This window comes from Aspergillus welwitschiae (genome assembly GCF_003344945.1).
Source record: "Aspergillus welwitschiae strain CBS 139.54b unplaced genomic scaffold BDQ94scaffold_9, whole genome shotgun sequence".
Classification (NCBI taxonomy): Eukaryota; Fungi; Ascomycota; class Eurotiomycetes; order Eurotiales; family Aspergillaceae; genus Aspergillus; species Aspergillus welwitschiae.
In genome coordinates, this window is record NW_020798703.1 from 522,797 (window position 1) to 544,825 (window position 22,029).

General features: G+C 50.8%; 9 protein-coding genes across 9 annotated transcripts; 6 read left to right on the forward strand and 3 right to left on the reverse strand.

Moving 5' to 3' along the window:
• Positions 1-243: 243 nt before the first annotated feature.
• Positions 244-2,161, forward strand: BDQ94DRAFT_168537 (dicarboxylic amino acid permease agtA; the record flags this gene model as incomplete). Its single annotated transcript, XM_026771090.1, has 5 exons — positions 244-394; positions 454-511; positions 563-569; positions 627-787; positions 847-2,161. The coding sequence occupies 5 exons, from the start codon at positions 244-246 to the stop codon at positions 2,159-2,161; spliced, it is 1,692 nt and encodes a 563-aa protein (XP_026628545.1).
• A 557-nt stretch (positions 2,162-2,718) lies between these two features.
• On the reverse strand, positions 2,719-4,793 carry BDQ94DRAFT_139728 (M14 family metallopeptidase). Its single transcript, XM_026765489.1, has 2 exons — positions 4,254-4,793; positions 2,719-4,181 (listed from the first exon to the last, which is right to left on the reverse strand). Exons 1-2 carry the CDS (start codon positions 4,662-4,664, stop codon positions 2,727-2,729), a joined length of 1,866 nt encoding a protein of 621 aa, XP_026628546.1. The 5' UTR covers positions 4,665-4,793; the 3' UTR covers positions 2,719-2,726.
• An 890-nt stretch (positions 4,794-5,683) lies between these two features.
• On the forward strand, positions 5,684-7,258 carry BDQ94DRAFT_139730 (uncharacterized protein). The gene is made up of 2 exons (XM_026765490.1): positions 5,684-6,336; positions 6,394-7,258. The coding sequence occupies exons 1-2, from the start codon at positions 5,957-5,959 to the stop codon at positions 6,521-6,523; spliced, it is 510 nt and encodes a 169-aa protein (XP_026628547.1). The 5' UTR covers positions 5,684-5,956; the 3' UTR covers positions 6,524-7,258.
• A 1,092-nt stretch (positions 7,259-8,350) lies between these two features.
• On the forward strand, positions 8,351-13,045 carry BDQ94DRAFT_186334 (Arf family guanine nucleotide exchange factor SYT1). The gene is made up of 3 exons (XM_026775127.1): positions 8,351-8,954; positions 9,059-10,294; positions 10,352-13,045. Exons 1-3 carry the CDS (start codon positions 8,528-8,530, stop codon positions 12,859-12,861), a joined length of 4,173 nt encoding a protein of 1,390 aa, XP_026628548.1. The 5' UTR covers positions 8,351-8,527; the 3' UTR covers positions 12,862-13,045.
• Positions 13,046-15,286: 2,241 nt separating this feature from the next.
• On the forward strand, positions 15,287-16,517 carry BDQ94DRAFT_139737 (uncharacterized protein). The gene has a single exon (XM_026765491.1). The coding sequence runs from the start codon at positions 15,437-15,439 to the stop codon at positions 16,217-16,219; it is 783 nt and encodes a 260-aa protein (XP_026628549.1). The 5' UTR covers positions 15,287-15,436; the 3' UTR covers positions 16,220-16,517.
• Positions 16,518-16,879: 362 nt separating this feature from the next.
• Positions 16,880-18,159, forward strand: BDQ94DRAFT_168541 (putative RING finger domain protein; the record flags this gene model as incomplete). The annotated part of the gene is made up of 3 exons (XM_026771091.1): positions 16,880-17,461; positions 17,514-17,769; positions 17,840-18,159. 3 exons carry the CDS (start codon positions 16,880-16,882, stop codon positions 18,157-18,159), a joined length of 1,158 nt encoding a protein of 385 aa, XP_026628550.1.
• Positions 18,124-19,826, reverse strand: BDQ94DRAFT_139739 (DNA/RNA non-specific endonuclease). The gene has a single exon (XM_026765492.1). It carries the CDS (start codon positions 19,510-19,512, stop codon positions 18,508-18,510), a length of 1,005 nt encoding a protein of 334 aa, XP_026628551.1. The 5' UTR covers positions 19,513-19,826; the 3' UTR covers positions 18,124-18,507.
• A 380-nt stretch (positions 19,827-20,206) lies between these two features.
• On the forward strand, positions 20,207-20,887 carry BDQ94DRAFT_168543 (uncharacterized protein; the record flags this gene model as incomplete). The annotated part of the gene is made up of 1 exon (XM_026771092.1): positions 20,207-20,887. One exon carries the CDS (start codon positions 20,207-20,209, stop codon positions 20,885-20,887), a length of 681 nt encoding a protein of 226 aa, XP_026628552.1.
• Positions 20,888-21,324: 437 nt separating this feature from the next.
• Positions 21,325-21,871, reverse strand: BDQ94DRAFT_139740 (uncharacterized protein). The gene has a single exon (XM_026765493.1). It carries the CDS (start codon positions 21,826-21,828, stop codon positions 21,547-21,549), a length of 282 nt encoding a protein of 93 aa, XP_026628553.1. The 5' UTR covers positions 21,829-21,871; the 3' UTR covers positions 21,325-21,546.
• Between the last annotated feature and the right edge of the window lie 158 nt (positions 21,872-22,029).

Genomic DNA, 22,029 nt, shown 5'->3' on the forward strand with positions numbered 1-22,029 from the left:
TAGTAGCAGTGGTAGCTTTTACTGTAAAAAATACTCATAGTACCGAGTTTGCTTGCTTTGTCTTCCATTAACTTACGCTTGTCTTCTTTTTTTCCCTTTTTCTTCTCCTCATTCCTTCCCCTCATCTGCTGTTCCTCACTCTCCTCATCCCATCGTGCTGTGCAGACGTTCACCGGTTATCACCTTCGATCTCGTTAGCTCTCTCGTTTCTCCCTGTGTAGTGAGCGCATCTCACAATAAGACATGGGGCTCAGAGAAGATGGCTCCGCCGACATTTCCCCCGAGAAACGACAGTACGTGACGGATTATGGCAGCGGCGAGGATACCCTCGAGGCTGCTCCTGGCGACCATGATCTGCATCGTGCCCTGAAGGCTCGCCACATCTCCATGATTGGTATGCCCTTCACATTGACTGCACATGCGCGGCAGAAAGTCTAACAATCAGCTTCCCAGCCATTGGAGGTGCAATTGGCACGGGTCTCATCATAGGAACTGGATCTGCTCTTGCAAAGTAAGTCAGACTGTCACTTGCAGTTTTGTGCCACGCTAATCAATTGTCCAGGGCTGGTGTAAGTATCCTATCCCAGCAACAACATACTTAGGAACCTTTAGTCTGACTCGCACAGCCTGCCTCCATCCTCATATCCTACTCGGTAGTGGGCTTCGTTGTCTACCTTGTCATGTGCGGCCTGGGAGAAATGGCTGCTTGGTTACCATTGTCCTCTGGCTTCACAGGTTACGCGGTGCGATTCTGCGACCCTGCTCTCGGCTTCGCGCTTGGCTGGACGTATGAGCCCCCCTTTACCCTATTCTCTCTAGTGTCACTGCTAATCTGGGGTTACACAGCTACTGGTTCAAGTACATCATCGTCACACCCAACCAACTCACTGCCGGCGCCCTTGTGATATCTTACTGGATAGACACGAGCCGAGTCAACGCAGGTGTCTGGATAACCATATTCCTCGTCCTGATAGTAACCATAAACTACTTCGGGGTTCGCTTTTTCGGCGAGTTCGAGTTCTGGCTCTCCTCGTTCAAGGTCATTGTCATTCTGGGCATCATCCTCCTCTCCTTCATCCTCATGCTCGGTGGTGGCCCCGATCACGACCGCAAAGGCTTTCGCTATTGGAAAGACCCTGGTGCCTTCAATACCTACATCGACGATGGCCCGGCCGGCCGCTTCTACGCTTTCTGGGCCACCATGGTCTCCGCCACCTTTGCCTACCTCGGCACAGAGCTCGTCGGTGTGACCGTCGGCGAAGCGGAAAACCCCCGCAAGAGCATTCCCAAGGCCATCAAACTCACCTTCTTCCGCATCGTCGTATTCTACATCCTCTCTGTACTACTCGTCGGCACCCTGGTCCCCTACAACTCCAAGGAACTCATCTTCGCCACGAACCAATCCAGCTCTGCCGCAGCCTCCCCCTTCGTCGTCGCCATCCAGCTAGCAGGAATCCCCGTCCTCCCTCACATCCTCAACGCCTGCATCCTCCTCTTCGTCTTCTCCGCCGCCAACTCAGACCTCTACATCGCAACCCGGACCATCTACGGCCTCGCCAAAGAAGGCAAAGCCCCCAAATTCCTCTCCAAAACCGACCGCCGCGGCGTCCCCGTCTACGCGCTCATCCTCTGCTCCTGCATCGCCTGCATCGCCTACATGAACGTCTCCAACGACTCCAAAACCGTCTTCCGCTACTTCGTCGACCTCGTCACCATCTTCGGGCTCCTCACTTGGATCTCCCTCCTCGTAACACACATCTACTTCGTCCGCGCTCGCAAAGCCCAAAACATCCCAGTAACGGACCTGGCGTACCGCGCCCCGCTCGGCGCCGCAGGTTCCTACGTCGCCCTGGTCTTCTGTATCCTCATCTGTCTCACCAAGAGCTATGACTGTTTCACCCATAACAAGAAATGGGGTAACTTCGATTACAAGACCTTTATCACGGCGTATTTGGGAATCCCGTTGTACTTGATCCTCATCTTCGGGTATAAGCTCGTCACGAGATGTAAGGGACTTAGTCCGTACGAGGCGGATCTATTCACAGGCAAGGATGTCGTGGATCGGATGGAGGAGGAGTATTATCGGCGGGAGGCTTTCAGGGAGGAGACGGATGGGAAAGCCGGGTGGTTTTATCGGAAGTTTGTGGCGTGGTTGTTCTAGTTTTCCTTTTTTTTTTTTTTTTTTTCTGTCTTTCTTCTTTTTCTTTCCCTTGATTCTGCTGCTCGGCGTCGGGGATGCGAAGATTCACCCTTATATGGGGGATGTTCTTGCGCTAAGTTTATCTAGAAATTGCCGGGGCGGAGGTTTATGTACATGCATCGGAAAGATACCTAACGAATGAATGTATGACGATGATCATGATACACAGCACCTGAGTAAAGAGTGGGGTGAAGTAGATTATGAGGCTTAGCTTTCAATTCCTTACCTTTTCAATACAGTACAGAAGAAATGAAACACCATTTAGTTACTACGGATCGATTACTTGGTAGAACGATTCATTGGATTACTCTGTATTTAATTATGTAGAGAATACCCCTTAAGCTCTATAGGCTATAGGCATCTGAAGGGAACAGTATCTAAAATAATAAAAAGAATCGAGAAGCAGAGCATGATAAACACGTCAATCACTCCCGCAAACCCGTCATTAGTCATTATTGATCGTCATCAGAAGGAGAGTATATGGGCGAGGGTGTCATATAAACTGGGTTGATTAGTTTGTCCATCATCAGCGTCGTCGCCGGAATTCGTATGTGTGTTCGGTGGCCCAATATGTATCTTCCTCTTCCTCTTCCTCTTCTTCTTCATCATCATCGTCGTCGTCGTCATCGTCTGTGTGGTCTTCTTCCTCCACCATTACCCATTCCTTATCTTCGTCTTCGTCAATGTTGGGCAGGGGGCCGTTGGCGTTGTGTAGATACGCCGGGGAGCGGTCATTGGATTTTGAATAGCGGCTATCCAGATCCGACTCGTCCTTTGACAGATCGAAGAGTTCTGATTCCCAATCGACGTCAAATGTGTCGCCTCCGATGAGGAAGGATCCCAATTTCAGAACGACATTGTAGATCTCCTTGCCGGTGGGGATGATGTGTTCAGACGGAAGGAGGAACCCGTAGCTTCCGCGATCACGAAGCTTGATCTGGTATGAATAAGTCGCGTGCACTTGGTGGTAAAACCAGTCCAACGCACTGCCACCGGAGTTGCCACCAATGGGGAAGAACCGCCCGGGGTTGTTATCTGCCGCACTGGCCGTGACGATGCCTTCGCAGGCAGAAGTGACATCGTAGATTTCGTGAGTCGCGTACCGAATGGCCTTGGCTAAGCCTAGGCCTAGCTCTTCCAGGCTCTCGAGCGTTGGAGGGATCGAGGAGCAGGAGTAGGAAAAGGGGTAGAGAATTGTTTGAGAGTAAGAGTGAAGGTCAAGGAAGCTCACGATGTCGGCATTATTGTTTTGTGTCTCGTTGAGCGCCCACTGTGCTAATTGTTGTGCTTCCATTCCCTCGAAGGGCTCGTCTCCAGCATAGTTTTCTGAACAAGGGTTCGCGCGGGTCCGACCGCCATCCCATTCGAAGCCCCAGGCGCGGTCAAGATCGATTCCGGGACAGAAGCGTAGGCTGGTCCGCTGTCGATTCTTACGCCATAGTCGGTCCGTCTCCCAGGTATAAACATAGCCGTCGGGATTGATCGTGGGGATCATGATCCAGTCGAAGTCCTGTAGAAGGCGGGTAACGGCCTTGGATTTGCCATACTTGGTAATGAGCGTGTACATTACATGGTTCACGGTTGAGGTGCCAATCCATTCGCGAGCAAGGCTACCACCCGTAACGATGATCGTTTTACGAGGGCCTGACGCCGCGGTGGAGCTGCCTGCGCTCAGTCGGAGGGCGGGAATTTCGCGACCCTCGTAAGATACTCCAACGCTAATCATGCGCACATGGGATGGAAACATGGAAGCCAGCAGCCGCATCCAGGGAATAATGACGGACAAAGGCTGATACTCGTGGAAAAAAAGGTCACCGAACTTTGGCGCAGGCCGACTCGACGACGCAAATCCGGATTGTCCTTCAAGTCCTATCGGCTTTTTAGATGGATAGGTCGTATAGATTCTCTCTGCCAGGTTGTCTATTAGGGGAGTATATGCGGTCTGGAGGGAATTTGGTAGCAAGCCCAATAATGAGGGAATCTATTGCGAGGGTCACAGTGGATCAGGTATCAGTCAACCGGGCAGATATGGACGGAAGGATGAACCACTTACGACTTCCTCGGCCAGTCGGATATCTACGAATGCTGGAGTAGACGCCCATACGTCCAGGAATAGAATGTCTGCAGCCTGGGCCAATGCCTCGGCCTCATCGTGATTGCGCAGGCTGAAACGAAGTACGACGTCACTACCGTAGCGCGCCAGAATCCGGGAGGGAGGAGAGCGATTGCGCGGGGAATCGTTGAGTGGGAATCGACGAGACGCGGGTTTTTCGATGCCCCATATGGACTCGATGATCCAGTCACGGAGGCGGATCCATGGCCTCCGGGGATCAGAGGGCTGGGAAGAGAGAAGGTGAACGGGCTCGACGGGTGGTTGTGGAGTGATAATGGAGCCGGCGGGGACGGCGGAGACCAGGGCGGCCGATGCGATCAGAAGCACCAGCAGTGATAAGAGGTGACGCATTATGGATGTTGAGTACGCCGGGATTGAAGAGTAGTCACCGAGTCATCTCCTTCAAAAAACCTAAAATGACAGACAGAAGTTTGGCAGGAAATGGATGGAGAAGGATGGCGTGAGTGGGAAGAAAAGTGGTGCACGAGAGCAGAAGTGAGAGAGAGAAAGAGAGGAGGCCGAAAGAGGGAAGGAATGGTGGGTGACTTGGTAAGTATTGGGAGTGGAGACGAGGCAGTGCTGTGTGCCTCAGGCACCAAATGATGGCTGCTGCTCCTGGATTGTCTCCCCACAATCCCTGGAATGCTACCGAGTATTCAAGCTCTGGAACCAAGACTCTGCTGAGCTTGGCTTTATTGAATCCTCAAGTACTATATAAGAAGCAGTGAACCGTGTATAGCTGATTCTGTCACTGAGTCGGAGAATTGAACCTTATATGGCTGGGACATAGCATCGAGGAAAGTGTGCCGGTGCTCAGCACAAGGTTGAACAGGCAGTGGTAGAGATACCGAGGTATTGGTGTCTGCAGCCACCACGAGCTGAACAAGAGTTAGTCTAATACTTAAAAAGGCCCACGATTGATGATTAGGCTAAGTCGGCGAGGGCGAATGCAGCTATAATCGAAGTTTGGAGAACATCGAATGGATGCCCGCATTGGATGGCCCGGGCACTATTCCTGTTCCGGCTAGCTCACAGCTGCGGATAGTTGCTGTTTCTAACCGCTTTAAAACTAGTGGCCATGTCACGCCCCGGTTGACTCCGCTGACCCGCCATTCTGGAATAGGCAAGGGTGTCTGCGCTTCTGCTCTGCCGAACACTTTCAGTATATAGAGTCCCATGTACAGGAAGATATTAAGAGACTATATGGAAGCCATCAGGTACCTCCGATATAAAGTCTGTGCGGCTGTCTCAGCATCAGCAGTACTCAAAGCCCTTCCAGACTCGGCAAGACCACACATAGCATACCTCTGATGGGCCATAAAGGTCCCACCGGAAGACGAAGGCTACAGTCAATGCTGAGCGACTTAGTTGGGCTTGTTTCTTGTGGCTAATCTAACTACTCAAACCACGAAGGCACCTTCATGGCTATGCTATTATTCACTCTTTCACACCGGTCCCTTTTACTGACATGCCTCGTTTAACTCAGAAGTCTTCACGATTTAGATGCAGATGGGACGTGGTGGGACTTTTCTTGAGAGACTCAATTGATCGCAGTTTTCCTGGGAACAATATGCTACTTGTGTGTTGAAGGAGAACCCTGTACCTATAGAGACTGGTACACCACAGCCATCCATAACAGTGGGATGAAAATCGAGACCGTGACTGATCTTGGTGGTCTAGACCTATCCCCACAGGAGTCCACCCAGCATCATATGTGTGGCCATACAGCCATATCATCGTACGTGTCAGACCCATCCCTCCCAGAAAGACGAAGAAAAGGGATCGTACACATAGTTGGACCCGGAAGCCAGAGTTGCCGCCCCAAGCTCCTATCTGACCCCGAGAAGGTGGCCTTATATGATTCAAAGGTGCCCCTGCTTCTCTCCAAGCGTTGCTCGCATAGCTTACTGGTGCTGCCACATGAATTTGCCCTGTTTACCGGGCAATCTTATGTCGTCATGTTGAGATCGAAGCTGTTGCTCTACCGACCACGAGGTCTCCTGGTGCAAAGACGCAGTATGGACTGTTCAACGTTATGACATTGCTCTCAAGTATCAGCTCACGTCGTAGTTGGACTGACATCAATGAGTGAAAATATCTATCTATATATATATCCCAGGCATCATCGCACACGAATTGACTCAACAGTGCATTTCGCGGGAATTCATGGGCAGCGTCCCAGTGGCATACCAGGACTTGAAACGCCATAGTGAGCTAAGGTCAGTAAGTTATGAGGTGCGGTTCTGTTCCTAATCCGAACCTTGGTTCGATAGGGTCAGGACACCGATAACCAGACCATCTGGCAAGCAGTCGTAACTGATCCAATTGAAAGAAACACAGATGCCTAGAATAAGAACGACTCGGCCTACCGGCATCCAGCGGCAGCCAAGATGATGCAAATCAAGTTTGTCGCGACAGACGAAAAGGGCGATGGGGGCGACAATTGGGCGGCGACGGATCTGGCGGGCGAAAAGGATAGCCGGAGATGACGCCAGCGGTGGTCATGGCCTTGAAGCCTGACGTGGCCAGACCGCGGTCACGTGGCCGCATGGCTGGGGAAGCCAGTTGCAAGTCGCAGCTCCATCGCGCCGCCTTGCAGCTTCTTCCTTTTTTTCCCGATCTATAGTTTCATCTGTTGTTTTCACAAAACAACAGACTTATACAAGGCCTGGCTGTCAGGGTTGCTCCAAGGGCGAGTCGAGGGTCCTGCGATCAGCATTGGCGGGAGCTGCGGAAGGGGAGCCAGCCAGCTTTTGCGGCCAGGAATTAATTTCCCCCCCCATACTTGACTGCCATTTTGCTACTAGTGAAGGAACTAGTCTAGCTACTCCGGACGAGGTATCTAGGGGCTGTTTTAGGAGTTAAAGATAGAAACAAATCCACTGGGATAACCGTCCGAGGTTCTGCAGACAAGACCCGATCGTGGACATATTTAGATCAGAGACATTGAGTGCTATTTACATTGTTCTTTATGGATTATGTGAGTGTGTAGTGTGTTGATGACGGTGGTACATCATTGATGTAAGGACGACCCCTGGTCGAAAGAAACAAGTCAAATACATACATACATACATACATGGGTGACATAGAAAATGTGATAGAGCTTCTAATTAATCAATTGACATGCCAGTCAAGATCGCGACCATAAAAAAAAAACAATGTAACAAAAAAAACGTCACACCAAAGGGAGGCTGACGGGCTGAGAAGGAAAAACTAAAAACTAAAAAAAAAGAAAGAGTAAGGATATCCACAGTAAACAAGAGCGAGCGCACGTGTGGTTGGTTGAATAATGGCAATAGAAACTCCAACAGAAACCAACTCCACTTATTTCTGGAATCTCTCCGTCGTCAGCAGCAGCGAAAAGTGAACCCCAGCAGCATCATCGCGGTTCCGTCTTGTCTCGGCTCTCTCGCGCTGTCTTGCCTGGCCGTGATTCTTAGCCCTCCTGCCACCACCCTCGCCCCGGGTTTCCCACTCAATACCATTCCTTGTCTCCAACTTCTTCTTTTCCTAATTCTTTTATTCTTTTCTTTTCACTTATATCGCTCTACCATTACTATTACTACTACTACATCACTCAAAAGTTCTTTGCTCTCTGCCCCTCCTTTGGTCTCCTTGGGACTGCGTCCTAACTACTACTGCTAACTAACTAGTTTGTGGTTGTGGTTTACTTGGTCCCCTCACCTGCCCTGCCCTGCCTTGAGTCTCTCTCCACGCCCGCCCCGAATTCTCAACGCGGCCCTCCCTTCCTTCTCCATAACCCTTTCCATCGACCTCGCACCTGGCGATGTGACGGTCTTCAATTGGCGACCTTTACGATATTTCCGGAACACTGCATTTACGCGTTGGTGATTGACGACCTCCACCTCCTTTCCACGCCCCCCCTTTTTAAACGACTGCGCTCCTCCGCCCAGCGATCTTGCCCCCACCTCCTTGCGCTGCCAACTTTTCCCTGCCTCGCTCTCTCTCTCTCTCTCTCCCCTTCCGCTGATTCGCGATGCAAATTGGTCTGCTCGGCCGGTGACATATTCCCTCAAAATCCCCCCAAGAGCTTGCCGTCGCCATAGCTCCGATCGCAAATCCGACTGAAGCCGTGACATACCTCCCGCTGTGGGACGATCGCCAAGTATCAATCGAGCAGTATCGGATGGGTCTCTCAAGCACGCTGCGCTGCAGGATTACATAAAACACTATTCCTGGAAACCGTCGTCACTATGCATTGGAAAGCACTGCGCCTCGGCTCCTCTGACAACGAAGCCAAAAGACGGAGCTATCTGTACGATCCACCGCAGTCCCGTCACAGCGAACAGCTGCCTCGTCCAACGCTTTCGACCACCGCCCTCGCCCCTAGACATTCCGAATCTGCTCCACGGTCACCATCGCTGGCTGGTCCAGATGATGCCGAGCACAACGATGACTATAGGGCTGATGGCCCTGGCCTCACACAAAGTCGCAGTCGCGCGGATGAACCCACTCTAAAGTCCAGAAACACTGGGAACTCACTGTTGCCGGGCAGCGGCCCGAATTGGCGCATGAACCGTTTCAGTTTCATGAGGCTTCGTCATGCGTCGGACCCGCAATTGTCCAAGTCTTACGCTAAAGCAGAGCAGGAGATCCCTCCTGTGCCATCCTTGCCTCCGCGTAAGTCATTCATCCCCCCAGAACCTACAATTTTCGCATCTCTTGTTTCCCACCCGACGATTTGAACTTGGTGACTAACCTTCCAATGCTTCTGCGTTTTATAGCTACAATCATCACGACGGCGCCGACAAGTCATGAATTCGAGGAGCCGGTAAAGCGGAAGAACAAGTTCAAACTGTTCCCCGATTCGAAAACTCCGACGGTGGAAGAGATCCCCCCACAACAGTCTACGGTCAATGGAAAGTCCAGGCATACTGCTCAGGGGTCGACAGGGTCGCAGTCGGCGAATCCCTGTCGACCAGAGTCTCGAGTTAGCGGCGAGGAACCGGGCCGTCTGTCGACTACATCCATACGGAGCAGTGGCCGCGACCAGCCTGTTGACTCCCATCGCTCTTCTGTGACAGATGCACGGTTTTCCGAGTCATCACGTTCTGATCAGGATCGTGGGGATCATGGCGCTTCAGCCTCGCGTGGGATTCCAACGAGCGAGGGTTCAATTTCTAGCACAAAACGATTCCGTATGCCTCGCTTGAAGAGAAACAAGGGCCCCCTCTTTCCCTTACCTCCCAAACCAACGGCTTCGCAGTCGCTCAATGGACGTGCGCCCAAGTCGATACCGGGTTCCTCGATTCCCACGTCGGATGTTTCAGATGATCATGACCGGGATCACGTCTCTCCACTGCCGTCACCATCGCGCTCCTCCGCTGGTGTCGCCTCTCCTCGGCCCCCTCTCTTGAGGAAGGACTCGGCAAATTCCGCTCATTCGAGCCATTCAACGCCGTCCATTCGAAAACGTAACCCGCCTACTACACGGGCTCGCTCATCTACGCTGGATTCTTTGGCCAATATTCGGGACAGTGAGCCGCAACAGTCGCCCCATCTCACCTCGTCTGGCCGAACGTCTACTTCAACCAGTGGACGGAAGAGCTTTGGCGATATATTCAACATCCCACAGCGGCTTCGACAGAACTCCGAGCCTCCGTTCCCCAGGAGTGGATCTCCTGCGGCCAGGGGCGCGGAGACGCCGGTCTCCAAATCGCCCTCTTATCCGGAAAGACAGGAAAGTGATACCCCGGCCACGTATCTGGAGCGGCTTGATGCAACCGTACCAAAGAGTGTAATTGCCAGTGTACTCTCGCAATCAAATGATGAGTTCTATAAGAACGCTTTGCGCAAGTACATGAGAGGATTCTCATTCTTTGGTGACCCGATCGATATGGCCATTAGGAAGCTATTGATGGAGGTGGAACTCCCAAAGGAGACTCAGCAGATTGATCGTTTCCTCCAGAGCTTCGCTGACCGATATCATGAGTGTAACCCGGGTATCTTTGCGAGTACTGGTATGTCCCCTAAACACTCGCATTGTTGAATACTCTAACTCTTCTTGTCTTTTGCAGACCAGGCATATTTCATTGCGTTTTCGATCTTGATCTTACATACCGACGTCTTCAACAAGAATAACAAACGAAAGATGCAGAAACCAGACTATGTCAAAAATACCCGCGGAGAGGGCATCTCGGAAGATATCCTGGAATGCTTTTATGAAAATATCTCCTACACACCTTTCATTCGCATCGAGGACACGAACCCCAACGGGCGTCATCTTCCGAAGCCTCGCCGAACATTGTTCAAGACGGCCAGCTCCGACCACCTCGGTCGTTCCACCAAAGAACCCGTCGATCCCTACACCCTGATCATGGATGGAAAACTCGACTCTCTTCGACCAAGTCTCAAGGATGTCATGAACCTGGACGATCCGTATCGCTGTAATGGAACAGATGGACCGCCAGATATCGAAAACCTCCATCGTGCCTTTTCCAAAGCCGCTGTGTTGCAGATTGTCTCCCTGCGTTCACGGCCTGATGCCTTTATGCCATCGAGTATGGAAAACCCGATAGACTCCAACCCAGGCCTGGTGGATATCAAAGTAGCCAAGGTTGGATTGCTTTGGCGCAAGGACCCAAAGAAAAAGAAGGCTCGCTCGCCATGGCAAGAATGGGGTGCCCTTCTGACGTTCTCGAAGCTCTACTTTTTCAGAGACGTTAACTGGGTGAAGTCATTGATGCACCAAGAGGAAGCACACCACAAAGAAGGCCGCCGTCGAGCCGTTGTATTTAAACCGCCTTTGACCGACTTCAAACCTGATGGGATTATGCAAACCGATGATGCAGTGTCTTTGATTGATAATGGTTATAAGAAGCACAAGCATGCGTTTGTCTTTGTTCGTCACAACGCTTTGGAGGAAGTCTTCTTGGCCAATAGCGAGTCAGATATGAACGATTGGCTGGCCAAGCTCAATTATGCTGCAGCCTTTCGAACCACTGGCGTCCGGAGCAAGGGCATGATGGCTACTGACTACGAGGCGCAGCGGAACCGGATGAGCCGCCGGGGTTCTAGTGTTTCCCTCAACGAAAAGGAACCGCCGTCGCCAAATCCCGAGGCAGATATGGGCGAAGACGTGATCGTCGCGCGGGGACATCTGATGCGCCAGAAGATCCGAGAGGCCAATGAGAAACTTTTCGTCAGCCAGCGACAGCTTGACGATCTGCTAAGGAACGCTAGACATCTGCAAGTCCTGACTCCAGTGCACTCCAGGGCGCGAGAGAGCGTCATTATGGCTGCGGGCCGCATGGCTGCCAAGCTCAAGTGGGTGAGGCAGGATATCTGGCGTACCAGGTGCTACCGCGAAGTGCTCGTTCGCGACTTGGGTGAAGGGGACGCGGAGACACCATCTTTGGGCGAGCAAAAGCGTTTGCAGCTACAGATTCCCGCAGATACCACCTCCCCTTCCCTTAACTCAGGGGAGGATGAAGCAGCGCCAGAGAAACTAGCGTCACCGATCAAGGAGACGGCGGCGCCGCCTTCGCCGCACCCTGAATCTATCAAGCCTCCTTCCATATGCCAACCACCGGCTCCTCAACCTGCAGCAGAAGAACTGCGCAGACCAAGCATTCCTGCATCCTTTGCGTCATCCGAAGCCGCTTCTCGGATTGGTAGACGACTATCGGTAGAAGATCTGAAGCAGCGTACAAAGTCTTCTTCTCCCGAGCCATCGAACCGACTGACCCGGGAAGCCTCCGTGCTCAGTGCTGCTAGTAAGATAGACGTCTCTAGCTTGGCTTCACGTGCTTCCAAAATCACATCCCCTGGAAGCTTCGATGATGGAGAAGAGCGCGTGCTTCGCGAGGCAGGTTTGCTGGAGGTGAATACCTCTCCTCAGGCCAAGAGGCAATCCCTTGTTATCAAGGACGGTGACATCGATCAGAAGCAGAACGACACCCAAGAGACAACTCAAATGGACCGTTCCAGTCGGATTCGCCGCAGTCTTCACCGGACTCTCCGGGATACCCCCGGTGTTCCCCACGCCCATCTCCCTCGCAGCAAGAAATCTCGCGACTCGGCTTCCGCCGCAGCCGCGCACGAAGACGGTCAAGGAGCGCATGAAGGCGAAGGCTTGTCCCGCAAGTCTGCCAGCTTCACTGTACATGGCAAGAAGGCTTCGATTATCACCTTTGGAAGCGAGTGGCAGAACATGCCACCTGAGGAACGCCTCAAACTTCGGAAACCCACCCCATCGGAAGAGCCGAGAATGTCCGATCCAGCTATTGCCAGTAGTGCGGACTCGATCACCTCAGGGTCATTGCACCCCGGCCAACCGCACTCCCTGCGTAGTTTGAGTCCAGGCACCAGGAATAGTGCGCATTTCATCGAGGAGTCAGAGAATCTCTATAGCCAGGTCCACAAGGCCAAAAGCGACGATGGTTTCGAGTCGAGCTCCAAACACACTGAACACTCCTTCGTCACCGCGGATCCCGAACAATCCTCTTTGAACGAAGATAGCAATGCCGTCGACGAGACCACGCCCAAGAAACTTACTGCCACACCCGAGCAAGCTGTCAACGCATAAACAGAGCGAACAAATTCAAAGCGAAACCAAGAAAAAAATATCTTCTCAACTCACCCTTGTCAAGACCCGCCTAATTTTCTTCTTCGTTCTCATTATCTTACGACTGACTCACTTTATACCCCACATCATCTTTCATTTTGAAACTATTTCATTGCATCTTGCCCTTCTCTATCATCTCGTATTACTATTACCTCTTATATGATTTAGAGCTCTGACGTTACCTATCGACTCTTTTTGTTTCACCTGATAGATTCTTCTGCGCGCGGGCTCCGCAAATAGACCGAGTCCGGCGCCGTTACGACCTTGATACCACTTTTCCAGCTTTTCTTTATCTTCACTTTTTTGTCCTTGTTGGATCTCCTGGATGGATGGGTCGTTTTCTGGCTGGGTATGTATTGTGTTCGAGTAAGGCACGTGGGCGGAAAAATGTCATTTCTTTACTTGTCTTGATTTTCATTTTCTGTCAAGTTGAACTCGAGATACCTGTGCATGAGATCTCCCTGGCGACTATGTTTGGCGTGATATGGCATTGAGGAATAATTGGATTCGTAATTATGAGCTAGCTAGTTATGAAAGATGCTTCTAGCTTGAGGATGCAAAAATAGATCTGGCTTCCGGTTATACCTCGTACGTAGTAGCCACCAGCATGGACTTTACGTTTTTAAACTTGACGTGTAAGGACTTGTCCTAGTTTGTACTGCTAACATACTTAGTCACGATATATAGTTAGTAATGACTCCATGGCCTATTCCATGATTTTGCGCACGCTAGCCAAACATTCAAGACATATATAACGAGGACTAGTATGAACCAGGAAAACAGCTACTAGCTTCAGCTTTTCCAATCACCTTCACATGATTGGAAAAGCCTACAACAACAGCAGTGAAAACCTGGCATTCCATCCCTAGCTAATATTTTAGTTAACAATTCACCAGAGTCAAGGTAATGACTATAGCAGACTCACTTCACTTGTGATAGCAATTAAGATTAAATAGAACTACGTAACTTATCTAGTATCATTCATTCACCTGGCATTTTCAACGCTTAGGTGAAAATGGCAGTGTAGCACGCGAGGTGCTTCCATATGTATCTGCTATCGCTGCGTACCGAACTATCTCATATACACTCAATATTCAGTAGACCTTATTAAGTAGCTACCGCTTGAGATATTCATGATTTCATTTCTATATTTACTTCGATATCTCCTCCTGAAAGGTGATATATCAGTAGGTTCTTAGTATTTGTATCGCTTCAGCGTATATCTATCGGTTTATACCAATGACTTGAAAGCAGATAGATAAAAATTATGAAATAGAAGATGAACTTTCAAATATATGGGGAATATTAAATGAGATGTATTAAAGGGAAAAGAAAAGAAAGTGACATCGCTAGCGACCTGATGCACTGCTGTTTTGGATCCACCGCAGAAGGCTGGCCTCCCACTGTGGATTCAGTAGTACATTTTGCGTTGTTTTTATTTCTTCATTTCTAAGATAAGAAAAAAATTTCTCCCTTGGGGATTGGAATCAGATTGCTGCTACTACCAGTTTCAATATTGGTGTAATCCTATTGTTTTGGTGCTGGAGGTGGTCGGAGAGTAGTTGCCTGCCTGGTTGGGTTGATGCTACTTAACTTACTTCCAGGCTATCACCACCTACTACTTGAAGCCTCCTACACATAGGTGCCTACAACCTACCGTCTTTTTACACGCGGTCATCTTAACTTCAGCAATGACTTTGGAATAATATCCGGAACAATGATAAAGGCCAAGGTGCTTGTGTTCGCCATTTTGGTATACCCAATCAGTCTTTGGTCCGTTTGCGCGGGGTACTGGGTGTGCGTGGCCGGGTATTATGGCTATAAGATCAGCAGGACGTGTCTGGGTTTTGCAATGCGTGTGTTTTTATTTCTTTACCGCGAGTTCATTTTGCTTCCTACGTGCAAGCGAAGGTCGTTCTGTGAAAAGTTACGTGCTGACCAGGTTGTGGTTGTTCGCAGGTACTGATAGATACTTGGGGACTATCATGTTGGGTAGGGTCGTCAGGGTCTTGCTCGTGATCCTGGTCCGGGAAATATATCTGGTTGTGGATGAGTACGTCGATTCTGTGCGGAGGGGGTGGGAGTGTCCACCGTCCGTGGAGAGGAAACGAATAGGTGAGCGCCCTAGAGAGTGAACAATATGCTGGTCTTCCTGGAGACATTGCAGGTATCAGAAGGAGAAGGTCACCAACTGATTTGTGCAGCCCTCGAGTTTATTTTAGAGCCCCCGGTTGTTGGACTTTCGGATCCTCCACCAATGTTTGAGGCGGCGGCGGATAGCGAGACTGGAGAGTTCGCTGGACATACTGCAGGGGATCGTGAAGCTGGAATGACCGGCGACGGGGAAGCCACGGATGACTCGACCGAGTATGCTGTTAGACCTGAAGTCTCTGATGACGGAACGAACTCGTGGGAAACCGTTGATTATAGCGATAGCCCCGTACGAGATTCCGAGTCCTGGATAGAAACGGCTGAACGAAATGACGAGTATGAGGTGGACGAATATGGTGACTATTACGAGAGAAAAAGCGAGAGCATGTTCAGCAACGATCCTGGAAGACAGGTGGATACTGATGACCGCGGCATCTTCCTACCAGAGAGCATGTTTGACTATCCTGAAGAAGAGGTTCACTTTAGTGACCACGGATATGCCGAGGAGCAACAGGAAGACAATGAAAAAACAGATGAGCTTGACATGATGACAACACAGTACGGGCAAATGGGTGCAAACAGTTTTGCCATCAGGGACAATACCCCGATACAGGCCACAAGAGAGAACAAAGAAGGTCCGTGGGGATCTGAAACCTGCAGTGAATGCGACCAGCTTGTATGGGAAAACGCGTCAACCTCCAACATGATCAACGCAGAAACTACCAGTTCCCAACTCCCAGCTGCTTTGGTGGCCGGCCCAGACGCAGAGCAAACTGGGGCAGCTGAGCCTGCCGGTATTGTTGAAATCGTGAAATCTTTGACGCTAGAGGATATGGCTGGTAGCTGGTGGGATGAGGTCCTAGAGGCTATGGAAGCAGGGTTTGAGGAGGCAGAAGCGGTGTTTCGAAAGGTAGCAAGTGCAGGATTTACAGACATCGAGGTCAATCCGTCTCTGGCTAAAGCAAAGACTGCCCCGAGAAAGAGACGCCCCCAAAAGCCAGAGAAACCACGGAAAGGGCCTGCTAGCCGCAATTCCGACTGCACTGACCCAGAGAAGGACTTCTATGATGTGTGTTGGAGTATTCTCAATGAGACAGGCCTGGTGGGAGAGTATATGAGGGACAGGACGCTGGTGAGCGTCTCAACTCCGAAACGACCCAAGGCATAATGAGTACTAATGTGCGCGTTCTGATAGCGTCGAACTTACCATAACGCCCATACCAAAGGGCATCCAAGAGAGAAAGAAAATCATGCAAAGCCGAGAAAGCGTGAATGTTATCTCTGCTGTGGCTGTCATAAACCCATCAAATGAGGGGGTTCAGAACCGTGGCATTGCTCTCCCCCCCTCGGACATGTTTCACTAGAATTGTTCTTGATTGTATGGCTGCTGACGACCCATCGTCTCCACCCTTTGTTAGATTTAATTGGTATCTCAACTTTATGTTGTATCTCTTTTGTGACTCCAGTTGGACAAGCAATGGAAGAGAAAGAGAGATGAAACTCTGGGATTGAAGGATTACATGTGACGGCATGACATAATCGCGTCGGCCACGATTTCTCCAGCTTCAACTTTCCTTCAACTGATCTCCCCTCTCGAACCAACTTGTTTTACTTTATTTTAGCCATTGGCTTGACCTGTCACATATCTAACTTGCTGAATATCTGAATTGGTGTTACCGGAAGCTTCATCCCCTCATCTACCCACATAACTTACTCCGCACCGACCCTCCGACCTCCGATCCCCACTCCGCAATATCTTCTTCCTCGCCGATGCTCCATCCATAACCTCACACCAACCAATCCACCTCCCCCGCAGAGAACCACCGCCATGGCGCACTCTAAGCGCAACACCTCCCTTCCTCATTTTACCTCCTACGAGCGCGATCTTCTCAAGTCAAGCTGGGGCACCAAACGCGGAGTCATCGGCCGCGACTCTTTCCTCCCATTCGGCTCGTGTCGACTTTGCCTACACCCTGCGCGGGAACCCGTCGTCGCCTGCGCCACCAACGGTGATCTCTTCTGTCGCGAATGCGCCATTAGTGACCTTCTCGCCCAGCGACAGGAAATCAAGCGTCTCGAAAAGGAGCGAGATGAAGCCAAAAAGCGTCTTGCAGAGGAGGAGGAGCGGGCATTAGATGAAGCGCGAACGCGGGAACTCCGTGATTTCGAACTCGTGAGCATGGGGTTAGATGCAGCAGCGAAGAAGAACAACGGGTCAAGCCAATCACAGAATGATGAGAGCTCAAAGAAACGCAAAGCAGATACCACAGAGGCATTGGCTGCTTTCAAGGCGCGAGAGGTAGAGGTGGATGGGAAGCGGAAGAAGGTGTTTGAATTAGATGATAAAGAGATGGCTAGGATCGCGCGCGAGGAGCAAGAACGGTTGAAGAATGAGCTGAAGAAGGAAAAGGTCTAAGACCATTGTCAATCCCCTTGGTAAGCAGCTCGCTGACAATCTCCAGGAATCAAACAAATCAGCCCTCCCATCCTTCTGGGTCCCCTCGCTCACACCCACCACCGACCCGAACGAAATCGCCGCCAACAAAGCCATTAAACTAACCCCCATTTGTCCCGCTTCCACCGACTCCAACCGCCACAGCTACTCCCTCAAATCCCTAGTCGAGGTGCATTTTACCGAAGAAAAGGCCTCCGATGGCTCCCCGGCCCGTGTCTGCCCAAGCTGCAAGAAAACACTGACAAATGGGCTCAAAGCAATGCGTATGTTTTACCTACTTACCCACTGCATATTTCCTCAACGCACCTACTAATACAGTGCTGCTACATCAAGTAACGAAACCCTGCGGCCACGTCATCTGCCAACCATGCGTCAACAAATTCATGACTCCGCACGATGCGCCGGACCCGCACGCCTCCAAAGAAGAGCAGGAGCAGACCGCTGCCCTGCATGGACGGATTCTATGCTATGTTTGTGAGACGGATGTCACGCCGTCAAAGGACAGTAACAAGGATTCCGGTTCGGGGAAGAAGAAAAAGAAGGACAAGGAGGGGATTCGCCCTGGTTTGGTGGAGGTGAGCTCCGAGGGGACAGGGTTTGCGGGGAGAGGGGGGAATGTCGCGACTAAGTCGGGGGTTGCGTTTCAGTGTTGATGTGGTTTGCTTACGAGTCTGATTTGGCGTGGAGTTTGTGGGTGGTAATGTGTTCGTTGTGTGTGTATAAAACCCGCGTTGGGGCGCGGAAGTTGGTTTATGAACTGGCTGCGGAGACAGCGCTATGGCTATATCTATATCTATACGACCTGGGGAAAACTATCATGTCTGATCAATATGAATACATATATAGATGCGGTATCAATCTATACAGAACCGAAATCGACCTAATGATATCCCTGGCCATGCAAAGGGAATAATGATAAGTCTATAGTACAAATAAAGGAACTCTTCCCTTCCCACTATCCACAAACCATCCATCTCTCAATCTACACCTCCATACCAGATTTATTTCTTCTTGCTGGCATTGTTGAACTCCCTCACCACAACATCACACTTAACCTCCTGGCACAGCCTCTTCCTGCGCCCAGCATCCAACTTCGCCGCAAACTCAAGTCCACTAGCGCGCTCCACAGCCTCAAGAGGCACCTCAAACTCCGTCAAACGCTTATCATTCGAGATCCTTGCATTAGGCAGCACGAACGCGCCCAGCGCAACCTTGCCCGCCGTAGCAGGGCCCTCCTCCGCATACACGACCTTATAGAAGTGCGTGGGGACAGCAACATTCGGCGGGTTTCCGATAACCTCGTACGAGACACGCCACTTTCCATCTTGATCACGGTGAGGCAAGTAAAGAGGGCCAGTAACCACCCGCACGGAGGGGTACTTCTTCGTCAAGTCACGGCAAAACTCCTCGAAGTGGGCCCAGTAGTCGCGGTTGAATCCCTCACCGACCTGCGGGCACATGTTCGACAGCGCGAAGGTCGCGTCCATGGCATCCTGCGACCATTTGGCGTCTGCGGCGGGCACCTGGTGGCCGCGGTCATAGCCGGAGCGGAAGTAGTCGGACAGCTTGGCACGGAATAGCGGCGGGATCGTGGTGTCTTCGAAGAATGTGCTGCCCTTGCGGTCGGCGTTCTTTTGTGCGAGCGACTGCGGGGTGATGTGTTCGGCGACCCAGGACGGGTTGCGTGTGCGACGGTCGTAGGCGCCTGCTAGGGGTGCGGAGAGGAGGGTGTCGGCCACGGGACCGGGGAAGCCATACTGGTAGATGCCGGCTGGGTCGACGGGGAAGCCGCTGGTTGGGGTAGGTTTGGGGGCGAGAGAGGGAGCGGCGGGTTGAGGAGCGGGGAGTTTGGCGGAGGAAGTAGTCGGAGGGTGAGGAGGAAGTTGTTGTTGGGGGAGTTGTTGCTGCTGTTGTGGTTGGGGTCGAGGGGAGTAGAAGAGAGCCGTCAGACCGGCGCCCGTGGCGGCACTGGCGGCGGCGATGGCCGCGAAGGTGGCCTTGGACATGGTTGGCGGTGATGAGGGGAGGGAGGATGTCCAAGGAGAGGAGGAGAGGAGAGGAACTGGAAAGGAAGGATAAGGATGGAAGAGATGGATGGAGTCGGGACGGAGAAAAAAGTGGATTGCCGAAGAGAGTAAAATTGATGCTGAAGCGGAGACCAATCAGCGGGCGGCAATCAGATGATCGGAAGTATAGCCTGAAAGACCCCAAAAGGGAAATCCTCAAACACCGTCTCGCTGGAAACTTTTGACTTTCACTTGTATGAATGAATACAGCTTCCACTTAAGAGTGTGTATTGGCTGGAGTTGTGAGAGAGAATGGCTGGCAATTCCCCAACAGCTCCTTTGAGACTTCTTTATATGCTATGCCAGCTCGCTGGTCGGATGATCACCGTGTGCAGATGACCCTACCGACCATCAGAGGGATACCCTGGACGCCACATAGCATTACTTAGTAGCTACAATGTTACTGAGCAAGGCTTAGTGAATGGCCGGGAATTTCCTATAGTGAATCTAGAAGCATCCCGCTCTGAACAAGGCAATTCCCGAGCAGCCTAGTAGTGAGCATTGTGTCAACTCGGTCTACAATATGAGCTATGCACTCTGACCAACTTTAACTCCCAGGATATGGCAGTTATCATCCGTTTACTGTTATCTGTCAAAGCCAGTGACTTACAACATCCATCCTCATCCCATAATCATGGAAAGAACGCAGACACGCCGCATCAATGAGGAAGTCATCCGAAAATTCAGCACGTCAGAAGACGAAATACTAGCAGATAAAGTCAACATTGACCTGTCCATGGACAGTGCGTACGAGTGGTCTATTCAAGTCAGAAAGAAGCTTAAGAAGTGGCATGTACAAGACCTTGTCAATATTAAACTCCCTCATCCTCCTAAGGACGATTCCACAACCTGGCAGAATTGGAAATATCTATCTGGTTGCGTCAAAATCTACATACTTCACAACATACCAAAGGGGTATATCTTCGACCCTCGGTTTACCCAGCAGTCCACAGAATACGCCGACATTCTATATGAGACCTGCCTCCGGATCGCCGTGACTCCCATTGCTGAAAACCTAGCGATACGGTACAGGGGTCTGATGGACTTCAGCCAAAGCGCTCCCCATGTTCTATACAAGGATGATATCGAGTTGTTAGCAAGAATAGTTTCGTCGTGCAACGAGCTGGATTCAACGTTTATTTCGCCTCTTCAGGCTACTTGTATTTTGCTTTCACGACTTGCAAAACGAAATTCAGAAGGGAAGAACTACGCCGAAATTGTCTTTGCAAGAATCACACCCAAGGACGCCTCGAATATGACCTGGGATGACTTTAATGAGCTTTGGAAGGAACTTCTTTATTGGAAAATTCCATGAGATGCTCAAGTTTGGGTTATGTTTGGGAATTCATCTTGCTGAATATGGAAGCAGGAAGAATGTTATTGAGTTCCAAGATATCCTGCTGAGAGCACTCAAACCTACTCGCTTAGCTTGTTGATGAGTCTGTCTGTCTACATAGTGCTATCATAGCATATCGTACGGTCATTCATGGTCTGTGGCCTCTTTGTGAATCATCTGTAAACAAGATCATGTTCGTTGTCCGTCGAATGTATTTAGCAGACCCTAAGCTTGTCTTCGTGTATATGTGGTGCGCATAATTGATCCTGTAGCTGATAAAGAAGACAATTTGGGGCTGACTTGAGTCTCTCTGATGTAGTAATCGCCTACGCCTGGGTACGCTTTGACTAGCTAAAAACGCCCCTCTATGTTCTTACATTACTAGTGCTACACCCATATTGCACGAAGAAGACGACAACCACATTATATTCTCGGTCCAGGCCACCCAAAGGAGCAAGCCATTGAAAACCATCTCTGCCCTGGTCTGCCTAGCATGACACCTGCATACATACATGGCCACAATTTCATGGAGGTAGTCCACTGCCACACAGTCCATCACAATCCAATTATTCACCAATTCTCCTTATTTGAAATTCATTCCAGCCCTCCGCACCCCACCATGTAAAGTATCGACCACCTCAAATACAGTGGTGTGATCGCAAACAGACGTGACAATCGGTATACGTCAGGCAGATGGCGGAATTGAAGCATCTAGGATGAGAACAACGAAGTGGACGATTAGTGTCCTGAACATCATTAACGTCTCTCTTCTTGCTGGTGGTGTCACCTTGTTCTCCGGCATTGCCAGCCAGCTTCGTCTCTGCTTGGAGGGCCTCGACTTCGGCCAAGGCCTGGTCCAACTCGGGACACAGAGAGTCTGCAGCAATGGCAACCACGGTTCCGCTCTCATCTTTCAACATGTAGCCGCCATCCTGGTCATACAGGACAGTCTCGGGATTTTCCCGAACTACTTGGTTGAGTTGCTCACGCGTCTCGACCACCTTCGCGCCCTGGGGGATGGGTGCAGTGTAGCGAGTGAGAGACATGGCAGAGCTTGAAGAGATGAGAATCAGAACCAGGAGTTTACCAAGAGATTGGGTGGGAGACATGATTGTTGTTTA

What these genes read in the sequence shown, in the direction of transcription:
- BDQ94DRAFT_139728 (XM_026765489.1), bottom strand. Translation starts at nt 4,664, where the DNA reads ATGCGTCACCTCTTATCACTGCTGGTGCTTCTGATCGCATCGGCCGCC. An exon ending in TCCGACTGGCCGAGGAAGTC is followed by an intron (nt 4,182 to 4,253) that starts GTAAGTGGTTCA and finishes CCCTCGCAATAG; the next exon opens with ATTCCCTCATTATTGGGCTT.
- BDQ94DRAFT_139730 (XM_026765490.1), top strand. Translation starts at nt 5,957, where the DNA reads ATGAAAATCGAGACCGTGACTGATCTTGGTGGTCTAGACCTATCCCCA. An exon ending in GTGCAAAGACGCAGTATGGA is followed by an intron (nt 6,337 to 6,393) that starts CTGTTCAACGTT and finishes AGTTGGACTGAC; the next exon opens with ATCAATGAGTGAAAATATCT.
- BDQ94DRAFT_186334 (XM_026775127.1), top strand. Translation starts at nt 8,528, where the DNA reads ATGCATTGGAAAGCACTGCGCCTCGGCTCCTCTGACAACGAAGCCAAA. An exon ending in TGTGCCATCCTTGCCTCCGC is followed by an intron (nt 8,955 to 9,058) that starts GTAAGTCATTCA and finishes TGCGTTTTATAG; the next exon opens with CTACAATCATCACGACGGCG. An exon ending in GGGTATCTTTGCGAGTACTG is followed by an intron (nt 10,295 to 10,351) that starts GTATGTCCCCTA and finishes TGTCTTTTGCAG; the next exon opens with ACCAGGCATATTTCATTGCG.
- BDQ94DRAFT_139737 (XM_026765491.1), top strand. Translation starts at nt 15,437, where the DNA reads ATGTTCAGCAACGATCCTGGAAGACAGGTGGATACTGATGACCGCGGC.
- BDQ94DRAFT_139739 (XM_026765492.1), bottom strand. Translation starts at nt 19,512, where the DNA reads ATGTCCAAGGCCACCTTCGCGGCCATCGCCGCCGCCAGTGCCGCCACG.
- BDQ94DRAFT_139740 (XM_026765493.1), bottom strand. Translation starts at nt 21,828, where the DNA reads ATGTTGAAAGATGAGAGCGGAACCGTGGTTGCCATTGCTGCAGACTCT.